The 15,800-nt window shown below is 38.7% G+C and overlaps 1 protein-coding gene across 3 annotated transcripts in view; it reads left to right on the top strand.

Annotated features, from left to right (window-relative positions):
• UBXN4 (UBX domain protein 4) overlaps positions 1-12,218 on the top strand; it is a 44,495-nt gene extending 32,277 nt beyond the window's left edge. For all 3 annotated transcript variants that reach the window (XM_078451344.2, XM_078451342.2, XM_078451343.2), the window contains exons 10-13: positions 4,693-4,795; positions 7,704-7,835; positions 9,185-9,384; positions 11,564-12,218. In XM_078451344.2, the coding sequence (XP_078307470.1) occupies positions 4,693-4,795; positions 7,704-7,835; positions 9,185-9,384; positions 11,564-11,702 (574 nt within the window). In that variant the 3' untranslated portion in view covers positions 11,703-12,218. The remainder of the gene's footprint in view (positions 1-4,692; positions 4,796-7,703; positions 7,836-9,184; positions 9,385-11,563) is intronic.
• Positions 12,219-15,800: the final 3,582 nt, after the last annotated feature.

The following is a 15,800-nucleotide window of genomic DNA, read 5'->3' as shown; positions in this document are numbered from 1 at the left end:
AGTTAAGCGTCTGACTTTGGCTCGGGTCATGATCTCGCGGTTTGTGGGTTCGAGCCCTGCGTCGGGCTCCGTGCTGACAGCTCAGGGCCTGGAGCCTGCTTTGAATTCTGTGTCTGCCTCTCCCCAACTTGTGCTCTGTCTGTCTGTCTCTCTCTCTCTCTCTCTCTCTCTCAAAAATAAATAAAATGTAAAAAAAAAAAAAAAAAAAAAAAGTTGTTTAAAAGAGGGCTAGGGGTGCCTGAGTGGCATAGTCAGTTAAGTATCTGGCTCTTGGTTTGGGCTCAGGTCATGATCTCATGGTTCATGAGATTGAGCCCTGATTTGGGCTCTGTGCTGGCAGCACGCAGTTTGCTTGGGATTCTCTCTCTTCCTGTCTCTCTGCCTCTCCCCCTCTCGTTTTGTCTCCCCCTCAAAATAATAAATAAACTGGAAAAAAACCTAAAAGAAGGCTCAAGAAATCTGTTTTCAAAAGACAGACAAAGCACATACATTGAAATGATTATAGTGGTTATCTTATTATATGTATTAGGACTCTTTAGTTTTGAGAATCTCAGATGAAATAGAATTAAGCAAAAGAGGGAATCCATTGGTTCTGCAATTGGGATTTCCACTGATGGATTTGTTTAGGCGTAGCTAGATCCAGGAATTTAAAAGATACTTTCTCTCTCTCTTTTTAATCTCATTTTTTTTCCTTAATTTTTTTTAACGTTTATTCATTTTTTTCTTGAGAGACAGAGAAAGAGCACAAGCAGGGGTGGGGCAGAGAGAGAGAGGGAGACACAGAATCCGAAGCAGGTGCTAGGCTCTGAGCTGCCAGCACAGAGCCCAAGGCAGGGCTCAAACTCACGAACTGTGAGATCATGGCCTGAGCCGAAGTCGGATGCTTAACCGACTGAGCCACCCAGGGGCCCCATCTCTTGTTTTTTTTCTGTTTTAGCTTCATTCTTAGAAAAACTTTTATGACGATGTCAGGAGAACCCAGGGTTTCTTGGCACCTTCAGGATCTTGAGTTCCTGATCCCAGAGAGAAAAAAGTCTTTTTCTCAAAAAGCCCATATCATTCACTGAGGAGAATTCTGATTGACCCTATTTGGCTGATGTGGCCACCTTCAGATCAATCCCTGTGTTTGCTTATATTGGCTGTCTGGTTGGGAAAGTTGACATGCATACTTCCTTGGTGAGGAGGTTGGGGAAATGTTACTGATAACCATACCAGAATGAATGACAGGTAGCAGGGATAAGGCAGTTCCCAAAACAAAAATATGTTGTGAAGACAAAAATACAGATTTCCAGTACATCCTACATTTTGGTTAATATTTATTTTCTTTTCTGTATTTTCTATATTGGAAAATTAACAAGTATTACCTTTGTAATCAGAAAAACTACTTTTTAAAAACTGTTTTCTAAAAGTAATGAAATACATGGGGCACCTGGGTGGTTCAGTCAGTTAAGCATCCAGCTTTAGCTCAGGTCATCGTCTCACGGTTTGTGGGTTCGAGCTCCATATCAGGCTCTATGCTTACAGCTCAGAGCCTGGAGCCTGCTTTGGATTCTGTGTCGCCCTCTCTGTCTCTCAAAGGTAAAGAAATAAACATTAAAAACTAAAAAAAAAAAAAACTAAAGTAAAAATAAAAAAAATAAAAACTAAGGGTTAAGGGTACTTGGGTAGCTCAGTTGGTTAAGTGTCCTGACTTCGGCTCAGGTCATGATCTCACCATTCCCGAGTTCGAGCCCCACGTCGGGCTCTGTGCTGACAGCTTAGAGCCTGGAGCCTGCTTCATATTCTCGGTCTCCGTCTCTCTGCCCCTCCCCTACTTGTGTTCTGTCTCTCAAAAATAAACATTAAAAAAAGTTTAAAAAATAAATAAAAGTAATAAAATACTTAAGAATATATGTAATGAAAGTGTGAGACTTATACACTGAGAAACAGAAAACATTTTTGAAAGAAGTAAAGCAGACCTACATACATGGAGGAACATTCTGTATTCATAGATCAGAGGACTTAATATTGTTAAGATGGAAGTAGAAAAGGAGCTTAAAGAGTGAAAAGAAAAAGGGGAAAAAAATAATGGCAGTACTCCCCAAACTGATATGTGGATTCAAAATAATCCCTATGAGAATTCCAGTAGATTTTTTTTTTTTTTTTTTTTTTTTTTTGGCCACGAGTTTTGGAGGAACCTGATCCCTAAAATTCATATGGAAATGCAAGGGACCCAGAAGGCCAAAATAATCTGGAAAAAGAACATAGTTGGAAGATGCAGATTTTTAAATTTTAAAACAAAGCTACAGTAACCGAGACAATGTGATATTGGCATAAGGATGGTTGTATGGATCTGTGTATTAGAATTGAGTCCCCAAAGCATTTATGGTCAGTTGATTTTTTTTAAGTGGTACCAGGACCATTCAGTGGGGAAAGAATAGACTCTTTAACAAATGGTGCTTGGACACATCCAAAAGAATGAATTGGTACCCTTACCTCACACCATATTAAAAATTAATTCAGAGGGGCACCTGGGTGGCTCAGTCGGTTGGGCGGCCGACTTTGGCTCAGGTCATGATCTTGCGGTCCGTGAGTTCTAGCCCCGCGTCGGGCTCTGTGCTGATAGCTCAGAGCCTGGAGCCTGCTTCAGATTCTGTGTCTCCCTCTCTCTGACCCTCCCCTGTTCATGCTCTGTCTCTCCCTGTCTCAAAAATAAATAAACGTTAAAAAAAAAAAAAAAATTCAGAGGGAAACCTGGGTGGCTTAGTCGGTTAAGTGTCCAACGTCAGCTCAGGTCTCAATCTCATGTGTCATGAGTTCAAGCCCTGCATTGGGCTCTATGCTGTCAGTGCAGAGCCTGCTTTGGATCCTCTCTCCCCCTCCTTCTCTGCCCTTTCCCTACTTGCTCATTTGCTCTCTCAAAGAGAAATATTAAAATTAACTCAGAAAAAAAATTAATTCAAAATGACCATCTACCTCAAATGTAAAAATTGCAAGTATAGGGTCACCTAGGTAGCTTGGTCAAGTGTCTGACTCTTGATTTTGGCTCAGGTCATTATCTCATGGTTTGTGGGATTGAGCCCCACATCGGGCTCTGCACTGATACTGCAGAGCCTGCTTGGGATTCTCTCTCTGCCCCTCCCTTGTCTCAAAAATAAATAAATAAGAATTTTTAAAAAGTCATAGGTATAGGGGCGCCTGGGTGGCGCAGTCGGTTAAGCGTCCGACTTCAGCCAGGTCATGATCTCGCGGTCTGTGAGTTCGAGCCCCGCGTCAGGCTCTGGGCTGATGGCTCGGAGCCTGGAGCCTGTTTCAGATTCTGTGTCTCCCTCTCTCTCTGCCCCTCCCCCGTTCATGCTCTGTCTCTCTCTGTCCCAAAAATAAATAAAAAACGTTGAAAAAAAAAAAAAAAAAGTCATAGGTATAAACTCTTAGGAAAAAAATTAGAAAATCTTGTGATCTTGGAGAAAGCAATGATTTTTAGACATGACACAAAAAGCACAAGCAGCAAAAAAAAGCAATAGATAAGTTAGACTTCATCAAAATGTAAAACTTTGTGTTTCAAGGGACATCATCAAGAAAGTGAAAAGATAGCTCTCAAAATTGGAGAAAATATTTGCAAACCATATATCTGATAAGAGACTTGATCTAGAATACAAAAAGAAGTCTTTAATAACTCAACAGTAAAGAGCAAACCACCCAGTTTAAATATGGGAAAAGGATTTGAATAGACATTTCTCCTGAGAAGATACACAAATGGTCAGTAAGCCATATAAAAAGATGCTCAACATTATTAGTCATTAGGAAATTCAGATTAGAACTACAGTGAGATACTGTTTTATATCCTCCAGGATGCCTAAGCTTATTTATTTATTTTTTTAATGTTTATTTATTTTTGAGAGAGAGAGAGACAGAGAGAGAGAGAGAGAGAGAGAGAGAGAGAGAGAGAGAGCGCATGAATGGGGGAGGGGCGGGGAGAGAGGGAGACACAGAATCCAAAGTAGGCTCCAGGCTCTGAGCTGTCAGCACAGAGCCTGATGCGGGGCTCGAACTCACAAACTATGACAGCGTGACCTGAGCCGAAGGTAGACGCTTAACCAACTGAGCCACCCAGGCACCCCTGGATGCATAAATTTAAAGAAACAACCAACACAGCTTTTGAGTATGTGGACACTTTGGCAGCCTTCTATACCACTGATAGTATTATAAATATTATTCAGCAGTCAAAAGGAATGAAGTAGCTGACACATGCTATGACATGAGTGAACCTTGAGAAAATAATGGTACGTGAAAGCCAGTTACCAAAAGTCACACATTCTATGTTCCATTATATGAATTGCCTGAAATAGGCAAATTCATAGAGACAGAAAGTAGCGCAGTGCTTCTCGCCAAAGGGCTAGGTGAAGAAATAGGGAGTAATTACTGATAGGTTTAGTTTCTTTTTGGAGTGATGAGAATGTTTTGGAGCTAAATAGTGGTGATGGTTGCCCAACTATAATAAAAACCACTAAATTAATTGTATGTTTTAAAAGGGTAAATTTTATGTGAATTGTATCTTGATAAAGCTGTTACTAAAAAGAATAAATGAAGAGGTCTGACAGAGGAAAAAAAACCTGTTTTCATTTTGTACATCTTCATTTCCATTTTCTCACAATGATCTTGTTTGAAAATAAGGTGAGGTAAGATACTGATTTTAATTTTCTTTTTTCATAGCACTATTGCACGAATTCAGTTTCGTCTGCCTGATGGTTCTTCTTTTACAAATCAGTTCCCTTCTGATGCTCCTCTAGAAGAAGCAAGGCAGTTTGCTGCCCAGGTAAATTTATGTCTTGTCTTGAGTTGTAGTAAAGGTAGATGAATAGGTTATTAAAATGTAGGAGGGGAAAATCTCCACATCTGATTTGTAGAGTGTGAATAAGTCATGATTTATCCCCAGGAGGATTTATCCCTCTGGGGCTTGGGGGGGCTTCCATCATGTATTAGTGCCATATAAGAAAAGCATATCTGTTGTACAGAAGTAGGGATTTGCTGATAGGGTATGCTTTGGAAACTTTTCTCACTGCTTCATACACTCAGCTGGAGGAATGAAAAGCAAATGATTTTCCAAAGGTCTAATCTGAGGGAGTTGTTTCCTGTAAAAAGATGCAATTTTTCTTCCTCTCTCTCCACATTCTCTGCAGGTCGCTTTGGGGCTTGCCGTTTTCCTGCAAAGGCCAGGCCTAAAGATCAGTAATCTTTATTTGGTTATAAGTATCTTCTTCAGGAATTTACTTCCAGAATGTGGCCTTACTCAAAAGCTGAAAGAGTGTGAAATTACATTTCTTAGAAAATGAGATATGAGTAATTTCAAATTACAGTTGACCCTTGAACAGTGTATTAAGGGGTGCCAGCTCCCTGCACAGTCAGATCCACGTGTAACTTCCAATTCTGTGAAAACTGAACTACTCATAGCCTACTGTTGACCAGAATCCTTACCAATAGCAGTTGATGAACACATTTTGTTGTTGTTTTGTTTTGTTTAGAGAGCGAGAGCATGTGAGTGAGGGTGAAGGGTAAAGGGAGAGAGAGAAAATTGTAAGCAGGTTCCACACTTAGTGCAGAGCCTGACACAGGGCTTGATCCCACGACCCTGGGATCATGACCTGAGCCAAAATCAAGAGTTGGATGCTCAACTGACTGAGCCACCCTGGTGCCCCATATTTTTTATCATATGTATTCTTTACTGTTTTCTTACAATAAAGTTAGCTAGAGAAAGGAAAATGTTAAGAAAATCATAAGGAGGAAAGCATACATTTACAGTTCTGTATTGTAAAAATCCTTGAATAGGTGGGCCCACACAGTTCAAACCCATGTTGTTCAAGGTTCAACTGTAGTTTTTATTCTCTGATTGAGCCCTTATTCAAAATGGATTTTAGGCATCAGATGTCCTTCAGGTTCTAGGCTTATCATATATCCCGCTGTTTGTCTCATGTATCTTTTTAAGGTCAAAATTAGGGTTCAGATCTTTCCCTTAGACCACCTCTCCCCATTTAGTCTGCTGTCTCACTTACGGATCCTGAGAGGATACCTAAAAGCTGTCTGCCTTCCTCCACTGTGGAGCTGGGCTGTGCAGTATAAAAACATTTTTAAGAAGTCTTTTTCCTTAAGCTTAAATTGGAAGCAACCCCCAATAGTTCTTTTATTCTTTTACCTTGGAGCTTCACTTGGGCCCTCACAAAAGGGAGTGCTTACTCCTGGTCTGAGTCTTAACCACCTCTGTCACAGGTAAGTAAAGAGGAAGCCACATGAGAAAAAAAAGTCTTTACATCAGTCCTATTAGAAATTTGTCTCAGTACAGTAACCTAATTTTATATTTTTGCATGACCTCATGTTAAGAGTGACAACAGCGAGAGGTACGTATATGATGACCTCTAGTAAAAAAAAAAAAAAAAAAGACAGAAACATAAGTGTTAGTCTCTTTCTTTGGAATCTTCTAGGGAGAGAGATTTTACAAGTACAGATTTTACAAGTAGAGGTGACTTAAAATTATGAAGGTGATTGCAGTGCTGCCCAGCGTAGGTTTCTGGTTCTGGGAATGTATGTGTAGCATGAATTGACTATAGACCATTTACTTTTTGAGATAAGGAAGAGGTGAAACTCATGTTCTGTATATGAGGAAAGTTCCGGACTATTCCAAATTTTTAATAGGGAATGCAGATGTATATTGGAGAGAGTAATAGAAGTTTGCCAAAGTATAGTGAAAACTAATGGCAAACTGCAGCAGTATTTATTTAAAAAAAAAATTTTTTTTAACGTTTTTATTTCTTTTTGAGACAGAGAGAGACAGAGCATGAACGGGGGAGGGGCAGAGAGAGAGGGGGACACAGAATCGGAAGCAGGCTCCAGGCTCTAAGCCATCAGCCCAGAGCCCGACGCGGGGCTCGAACTCACGGTCCGCGAGATCGTGACCTGAGCCGAAGTCGAACGTTTAACCGACTGAGCCACCCAGGCGCCCCAAACTGCAGCAGTATTTAAAAGAGATATATAATTGTCCATTTTTATTCACTTTATTTAGGTGGGTTTTTTTTAAGTTTATTTATTTTTAAATGTTTGTTTTTTGGCAGAGTGAACAAGGTCATGAGTGGGGAAGGGGCAGAGAGAGAGGGAGACACAAGCAGGCTCCACACTGTCAGCTCAGAGCCCAATGATGGGCTTGAACCCATGAACCATGAGATTGTGACCTGAGCCGAAATCAAGTCAGAAGCTTAACTGACTGAGCCACCCAGGTGCCGCTATTTATTTATTTTGAGAGAGAGAGAGCAGGCACACATAGGCAGTTGGGGGAGGGACAAAGAATCCCAAGCAGGCACCAAGCCACCAGTGCGGAACCTGATGCAGGGCTGAATTCAAGAGCTGCGAGATCGTGACCTGAGCTAAAATCAAGAATTGGACACTTAACCAACCAACTGAGCCACCCAGGCACCCCTATTTTAGGAACTATATTCTTGCTATTTTGTGGTCATTTTTGAGTTGTAAAAGCTTTTAGGTACTATTAGGATTTGCTGGCTTTCAGCTACTTGTTAAAGCACAAAGTTTTTATAAAGTTTTTTTGAGTTTACATTTGAATGAACTTTAAAATTAAGGTAATTTGAATTATAGCAGTCATTTTGGATGCATATGGGTATGTAATATCTTACTTTAAAAGGGCACCTTTGTAAGGTTTTAAACTTATTGTTATGTTACAGACTGTCGGCAACACTTACGGTAATTTTTCACTAGCAACTATGTTTCCCAGGAGGGAATTTACCAAAGAAGATTATAAAAAGAAATTACTGGATTTGGAACTTGCCCCAAGTGCTTCAGTGGTACTGTTGCCAGTATGTATATACATACATATTTTTTCTATCTTTAAATCCCATTTGTCCTACTTTTGATCATTTCTTATAATTAGCAGAAGGGAACATGAAAGATGTACTATGGATAATTAAATTCACATTATCCAAAAATGTTAGGTCAATTTATTGTTCTGGTAACCTGTGCATTTTATATTTGTATTGCTAGTGAGACACTAAATAAATAAATTTTAGTTTTCAACTTTTTCTCATCTGTTTTCATGTATATAAATGAAATGACCAGTAGGAGAAGAAAATGCAGCGTATCTGTCTAATGAATAGAGTTAGTGGTGCTTTTTTTTTAAGTTTATTTAAGTAATCTCTGCACCCAATATAGAGCCCAAAGTCATGACCCCAAGATCAAGAGTCACTCCTCTGACTGAGCCAGCCAGGCGCCCCAGATTTAGTGTCTTTTATTTATGTATGATTTGGCTGTTTACCAAGTTTTTTAAAAAAGATTTTATTTTGACATAAAAATAACATGAATTTTTTAAACATATAAATCACATTTGATCCTCATAACAGTGTTTTAATCTCTGATGAAGCAAAGAGGCTCAGAAAGTTCTTTTTTTAATTTTTAAAAAATGTTTCTTTTCAGAGAGAGAGGGAGGGACAGAGAGGGAGGGAGAGAGAGAGGGAGGGAGGGAGGGAAAGAGAGAGAGAGAGAGAGAGAGAGAGAGAGAGAGAGAGAATATCCCAAGCAGGCTCCATGCTGTCAGCGCAGAGCTGGAGGTGGGGCTCGATCCCATGAACCATGAGATCATGATCTGAGCGGAAATCAAGAGTCAGATGCCCAACCAGCTGAGCCACCCAGGCACCCCGAGACTCAGAAAGTTTAAATGATTTTGCCAAGGCATCCCCTAAGTGCCAGAGATGGTATGAGAGCCTGGGTCTTCTATATTTTGATTAGGATAGTTTTGCTGGTTTTGAACCAGAACTCCACACCTAAAACAACCTTCCAGTAATCAGGATTTATTGTATTCACTGAGGTTTTGTTGAAGCCTTTTCCTCTTTTTTTAATCATCAAGGAAGACTTTTCCTTCCAAAGTTGTTAATTTCATTACAAAGTTTAGTTCTTATAAAAATAATTGCTTCAAGAACTACTTTCTAGTTTCACTGTAGTGATTACTCCTTTAAAAAACAGCTCTTGGAGTTCCCAGTAGTTTATATAAAATATACACCTGAAAAACAGCAGAAGATAGTAATTTTACCTGTTTACAGTAAACTAAAATCAATGAGACTTTCCTTTTCCAGATAAAGATTCATCTAGAACCTTGAGTGTGACGTGATGGGGCTCATGTAGCCTTTATTGAGATTGATTCATTAATTTTTAGGCAGGAAGACCAACTACATCCATGGTACATTCTTCCAGTGGAGACTTTTGGACGTTGTTGGGGACAGTCCTTTACCCATTCCTTGCCATCTGGAGATTGATTAGCAACTTCTTATTTAGTAACCCTCCTGCACAGACTTCTGTGAGAGCGGCGGCATCGGAACCCTCAAACCTTGCTTCATCTAGCAACTCAGAGAAAAGGTATCTGTGTTTACCCCGTTTGCTAAATGTGTTAGTAATGCCCAGTACCTTATTCAAAATGAACACTTTTGTTATGGGTAATCGGCCATCTTTCTACTTAGAGAAAAAACCCTAAATGTTCTGAAGTTTTACTCTGTCATCTTTCCTGGGAAGCTCACTACCTGAGTTTCTCAGCTGTATTTCTTTCTTTTTTTTTTTTTTTTTTGGTATATAATTTATTGTCAAATTGGTTTCCGTACAACACCCAATGCTCATCCCAACAGGTGCCCTCCTCAATGCCCATCACCCACTTTCCCCTCCCCTCCCACTCCCCATCATCCCTCAGTTTGTTCTCAGTATTTAAGAGTCTCTTATGGTTTGCCTCCTTCCCTCTCTGTAACTTCCCCCCTCCCTTCCCTTCCCTTCCCCCATGGTCTTCTGTTAAGTTTCTCAGGATCCACATATGAGTGAAAACATACAGGATCTGTCTTTCTCTTCTTGACTTATTTCACTTAGCTTAATACTCTCCGGTTCCATCCACATTGCTGCAAATGGCCAGATTTCATTCTTCCTCATTACCAAGTAGTATTCCATTGTATATATAAACTACATCTTCTTTATTCATTCGTCAGTTGATGGACATTTAGGTTCTTTCCATAGTTTGGCTATTGTTGAAAGTGCTGCTATAAACATTGGAGTACAAGTGCCCCTATACATCAGCACTCCTATATCCTTTGGGTAAATTCCTAGCAGTGCTATTGCTGGGTCATAGGGTAGATCTATTTTTAATTTTTTGAGGAACCTCCACACTTTTCCAGAGCGGCTGCACCAGTTTGCGTTCCCACCAATAGTACAAGAGGGTTTCCGTTTCTCCACATCCTCTCTGGCATCTGTGGTCTCCTGATTTGTTCATTTTAGCCACTCTGACTGTCAGCTGTCTTTCTAAAACCTACTCCACCGAAATCAATTCCACCTCTGTTGGTTTTAGTATTTCATTTATTCAGTTCCTTTTTTTTTTTTTTTTTTTTTTTGAGAGAGAAAGAGAGACAGCACGAACGGGGAAGGGGCAGAGGGGGAGAGAATCTAAATAGGCTCCATACCCAACACAGAGCCCAATGCAGGGTTCATTCTCACCACCACGAAATCATGACCTGAGCCAAAATCAAGAGTTGGAAGCTTAACTGACTGAGCCACTCTGGTGCTCCTCACACATTGTTTTTTTAGAGGTGTCATTGTGCTTCAGATAATTTTAAGCCCTGGTGGTTCTTTCATCTGCTCCCTGTCTTCTCTGGGTCATTCAGAGAAAAATCAAACTGAGGAAATGATATTCACTTGAAAACAGTCACTTCTTCAGAGAATTATTTTCAACTAGTCCCTTAACCAAGAGGCCTTACTTTTTATTGCTGAAGGCCAGGGTTAGAATGGTAATTCTAACCACTAATGGTTTTAGCTTATATCTCTGTTAAAGATTCTGCATATTTGAGTATGGAAACCAATTTGACGATAAATTTCATATATTGGAAAAAAAAAAAAAGAAAAAGAAAAAAAAAAGATTCTGCATATTTGAAACGGGTTAACAGGAAATATTTTCCTAGAAGTTGGGATTATAGCTTTTCTAGTAAGTTATAGCATGATTTATTATAATTACTATCTCTTGTTCTTAAACACTATACTGTTAAGCCATTAGTAGGCATTATAGCAAATGCGCCAATGCTCTGTAATTAGTAATGAAAATCCTTGCCTCTGTGTGCCATCAGTAAGGAGAATCCTTAGTCTTATGTCCTGTTGACTCTCTAGATGAAGATTTATGTAAATACTGACATTGGGCTGATTCAGCCTTTATCTTAGTTTCTGTTATAACTATTAGAAAGACCAGTTATATCCTTAATACATCACTCAAATGCGGATACCAGGAAGTCCTTCTCTAGACTGGGAACAGCATTCAGACTAGGTCTTATTAGTCCTGACTTTTAGAACTCTTACTGAGCAATGGGTAGAACCATTTAATCCTGAATTACTATTATGTAGCACAGCTTGCTGTGTGGGCTTTTATTTTTGTTCTTTAAAATTATTTTTTCAGCTCCCATGGACTTTCCTTAAAATACAGCTGCCTGTACTAATGGAAGTTTAAAGGAAACAGTTTTGTATTACTGTTGTTTTCACTTTCATTTTGCCTTCTCTTTTGTCCCTCTTACATTAGGGAACCAGTCAGGAAAAGAGTGCTGGAGAAACGGGGAGAAGATTTTAAAAAGGAGGGGAAGATCTACAGATTGAGGACTCAAGATGATGGTGAAGATGAAAACAACACTTGGAATGGAAACTCTACTCAACAGATGTAGTGTGACAAGTACTGTATGTGCAATAATCATTGTTTCTCTTATGATTTAATTCAACTAAAATTCTACTGGAGAAGTGGACTGCTTTTTCCTTTTCCAACTGGTCTATAAAGTGTCTCTCTATCCCTGCTTAGTGGGTTAAAGTTGTTTAACTCCTCAGACAAGTCAGGAGATGAAATAACTGTCCTTGCATATGGTAACCAACTGCTAGAAGCCTAAAAGAATCAAAAGGTCTGCCACAGCCTCCCTTTATCAGCTTTCTTACTCAGTATTTCATATACCCATTAGCCCTGTGCTGTCAGATGATGTGTTTTGTTTAAAGCTGTTTTGCTCCAGAACTTCTAAGTCCACACCAAGTAACTGGTATGTCACTGAGTAATTTGACTCTGGGTCAGAGCATTTTAACTAGTCAATCAGATGATAATTTATGTTTAATTTTTCTCTTTTTGCTCATCAGCTGCAAGCAAAATCTTGTAGTTTTTAATCTTAAACACTGAATAAAAAAATCTTTTCCAAAAATCGAAATGATTTTAGTTTTGCTTTAAGTTTTGGTATCTTAGCATCTTTTTGTCATATAGGGATCTCTTGAGGTCACGTGTGTGTTTTTCCCTCCAGTACTGCCCTGGAGCTAAGTCGGGAAAGTAGCTGTGACCACCCTACTTTAATTATCAGTGAAGGAAGAAATTTTCTGATAAATGTTGATGCCGTGTTAGTGTCCATCCTGTCAGTGAGGCATCATGTTGTTTGCCTAATGTTACCTTCCATGTTCTCATCAGATGCAAAACAGCTCTTAAATTACAACTAGTCTCTCACCTTTATTGCGAAGTTTTGCTCTGGACAAATTTCACAGATCTAAATTACCTCTGTAGGACAAGAAGTGTGGAATAAAGATAGGCCTTTTCCTCATTTTTTTTTTTTTTTTAAGTTTATTTATTTTGAGAGAGAATGAGCATGATTAGGGGAGTGGCAGAGAGAAAGAGAGAGGATCCCCAACAGGCTCTGTGGTGTCATCACAGACACCCCACATGAGGCTCCATCCAACAAACCATGAGATCATGACCTGAGCTGAAATTGAGAGGTCCAGCTGAGCCAACCACCCAGGCACCCCTCATTTAGTTATTCTTAAGAATTTTTTAAAATATTTGTTTACGTTTATTTGAGAGTAAGTGTACACACAAGTGAGTGGGGGAGTAGCAGAGAGAGGGAGACAGAGAATTCCCAAGCAGACACAGGCTCCATGCTATCAATGCAGAGCCTGACATGGGAGCTTGAACCCATGAACTGTGAGAACATGACCTGAGCCAAAATCAAGAGGTGGAAGTTCAACCGAAATGAGCCACACAGGCACCCCTGGTTATTCTTAAGAATTTTAAAGAGATTCTTTTTTTGTTTGTTTGTTTGTTTGTTTAATGTTTATTTTTGAGGGAGAGAGTGAGCTGGGGAGGGGTGGAAAGAGGGAGACACAGCATCCAAAGCAGGCTCCAGGCTCCAAGCTGTCAGTACAGAGCCTGACACGGGGCTCAAACTCATGAACTGCAAGATTATGACCTGAGCCAACGTTGGACACTTAACCGACTGAGCCACCGAGGCGCCCCAGAATTTTAAAGAGATTCTTAACCTGACTTATATGATACTTCTTCCCTATGTTTTTGGTATTAGAGAACACTAAATTCATGATATTTGAAAAAGAGAGTAAACTTGACAGTTCTTTTTTTAACCTTCCATTTTTAGACTAGAAGATAGTGCTTTTGAGTGAAGATACAGACTGACTTAATTTTGTAATGGGAGGAAGAAATATTCTTAGAAAATTTTGTTTTTTACCTATGAAATACAATGAGTTGTAAAAATGGTAATACTCTTGTTGTCAAGGAAACAGCCAGGCGGTCATGTTGGGAAGAATGAAGACTGGTTATACACTTTCTGGAAAACATCGGCAACCTTAAATGTTTCAAATTCCTTGATCAGTTTTTCTAAGGAATGATCATAAATGTAGACAAAGTTTAGGTAGAAACATACTCATTAAGTCTTATACCAACTAAATGCCTTGTGCAGAAATAATTAACTTTTGATAAGGATAAATGGTACAATATTTATCAATTCAGTGTAACATCTGTATAGTGATTGAGTACCTGTTATGTGTTAGGAGAAAACAGCAGAATACAGAGTTGTAGGTATGTTGTGATCTCAGCTTTGAAATAGACAGTACATGTATTAACATAATGTAAAGAAAACAGCCAAACATTAACAATAGTAGGAGTGTTCTATGTGCTTTTAATTTCTTTTGCACCCTAGTAGGTTTTCATGATTTTCTGATTTTCTGCAATGATCGTATTACTTGCATAATTTAAAAAGTGAGTTTGGAAAAAGAAAAATTTCCAGTAAGCATCCCATTGGAGTAAAGGTTTGTAATCTTAATATATAGCAATACGTGATTTTAAAAAACCAAAATCTTTCAAATGGGTGTGACCCTGCTAGTAACTATTAGAAATATACTTGTAGAAACTTGGAGTATCTCAGGTCAGTTTGCCTTGAAAAAAGTTCAATATAGATCTCAGAGAAACACATAAAAGAATAGTTCATTACCTTTGAGTAGGAGGATCCCTCCTCAGTTTTATATTTTAAAAAGTGTATTTGGTAAAAAAATTCAAAACAGTATATAGAAGGCTGTAAGATGAAAATGTAATATCTTTCCTTGCATCTTACCCCCAGTCCTATTCCCCAGAGGTAACCTCTAGTCACATTTTGTAATCTACAGAAAAACTTTATGCATATACAAGCAAATAATGTGATCTTTATTTTGTAACAATATTATATGTTCTGTATCTTGCTCCTTTACTTACACAGTCTTGAAGATCTTTTCCCTGTCAACACATAACTACCTCGTTCTCATTATTAATGGCTGCGTAGCAGCTTACTTATAAATATATGCTAACTTAACCATCCATTTTCTGGTGGCATCCATTGGTTATTACAGGGTTTTGGTTTTGTTTTTCTATTAGAAATATTGCTATAGTGAGCATCTTTGGGACAGTATCTGTCTTCTTAGCTGTGAAAATATATCTGTAGGATATGTTTGGATAATTGAGTGTTTGCAGTTTTGAATTATAAGTGATGCTGCCAGATTGCCTCCTTTAAAGGCTCTTGGAATTTAGCCTCCCACCAGCAGTGACTGAGAATGTTGATTTCCCCACATTCTTACCAACACTGTTACACTTTTTTATCTTTATCCGTGGTAGATGAAAAATTATATGCATTGTGTTGATCACAAATGAGGTGGAACATCTTTTAATATTGGTTACTTCAATTTTCTGAGAAATGCCTGTATTTGCCAATTTTTATTTTTTCATCTTCATTGATTTTTAAAAATTCCATGTATATAAGGAAAAATAGCCCTTTGTCTAGCATATGCTATAAATATTATTCCCTCTTTTATCTTTTGACGAGTATGTTGGTTGTTAAGTTTTTGCCACAATATTCATGTGATCAGATTTATCGGTGTTTTTCTTGATGGTTTCTGGGTCCTGAGTCTTGCTTATCAATACCTTTCTTTAAAAATTAATTTTAAAAAAATCACCTAGCTGTCCTAGTATTCTCCTAGCCTTCCCTGTGGCTAACATCCTCAGGAGCTAACCTCTTGACCCCACCACCATTTATGAACTACTCCCATTTCCCCCCCCTATGTGGCATGCCATCTTTGTCATGTACTTTATGCTCACATGTAGTTGGTTTATTATATACTCTCTTCTTTTGTTGCTCTTTTCTTTTCTCCCTCTGCTACCAAGCTGTTTTTGACAACTAACTTCATAATGTTTTGGTATTCTTTTTTTGCCCAGATTATTCTGGCTCTTTGTACATTTTTTGTCCCCAAAAAAGTAACACTGAATTTAAGATTTAGATATAATTGGCCACTTATAATACTGACTCTTTCTGCCTAAGAAGTATTTCTAATATCAGTTTTAGAACCGTCTTTACCCTCGGAGAAAAATGCTTGTATACCACAAATTGTCAGGTTGGGGCCCCTGGCAGTGAAACATTGGATAGGAATTTTCTACGGATACACCAAATTCAGGGAAAGAATGCCTACAAGAAACAAAATTTCAG

The sequence above is a fragment of the Panthera onca genome, chromosome C1 (genome assembly GCF_046562875.1).
Source record: "Panthera onca isolate mPanOnc1 chromosome C1, mPanOnc1 haplotype 2, whole genome shotgun sequence".
Taxonomy (NCBI): domain Eukaryota; kingdom Metazoa; phylum Chordata; class Mammalia; order Carnivora; family Felidae; genus Panthera; species Panthera onca.
Note: the sequence above shows the minus strand (reverse complement) of the source record. Positions and strands in the feature narration are given on the sequence as shown.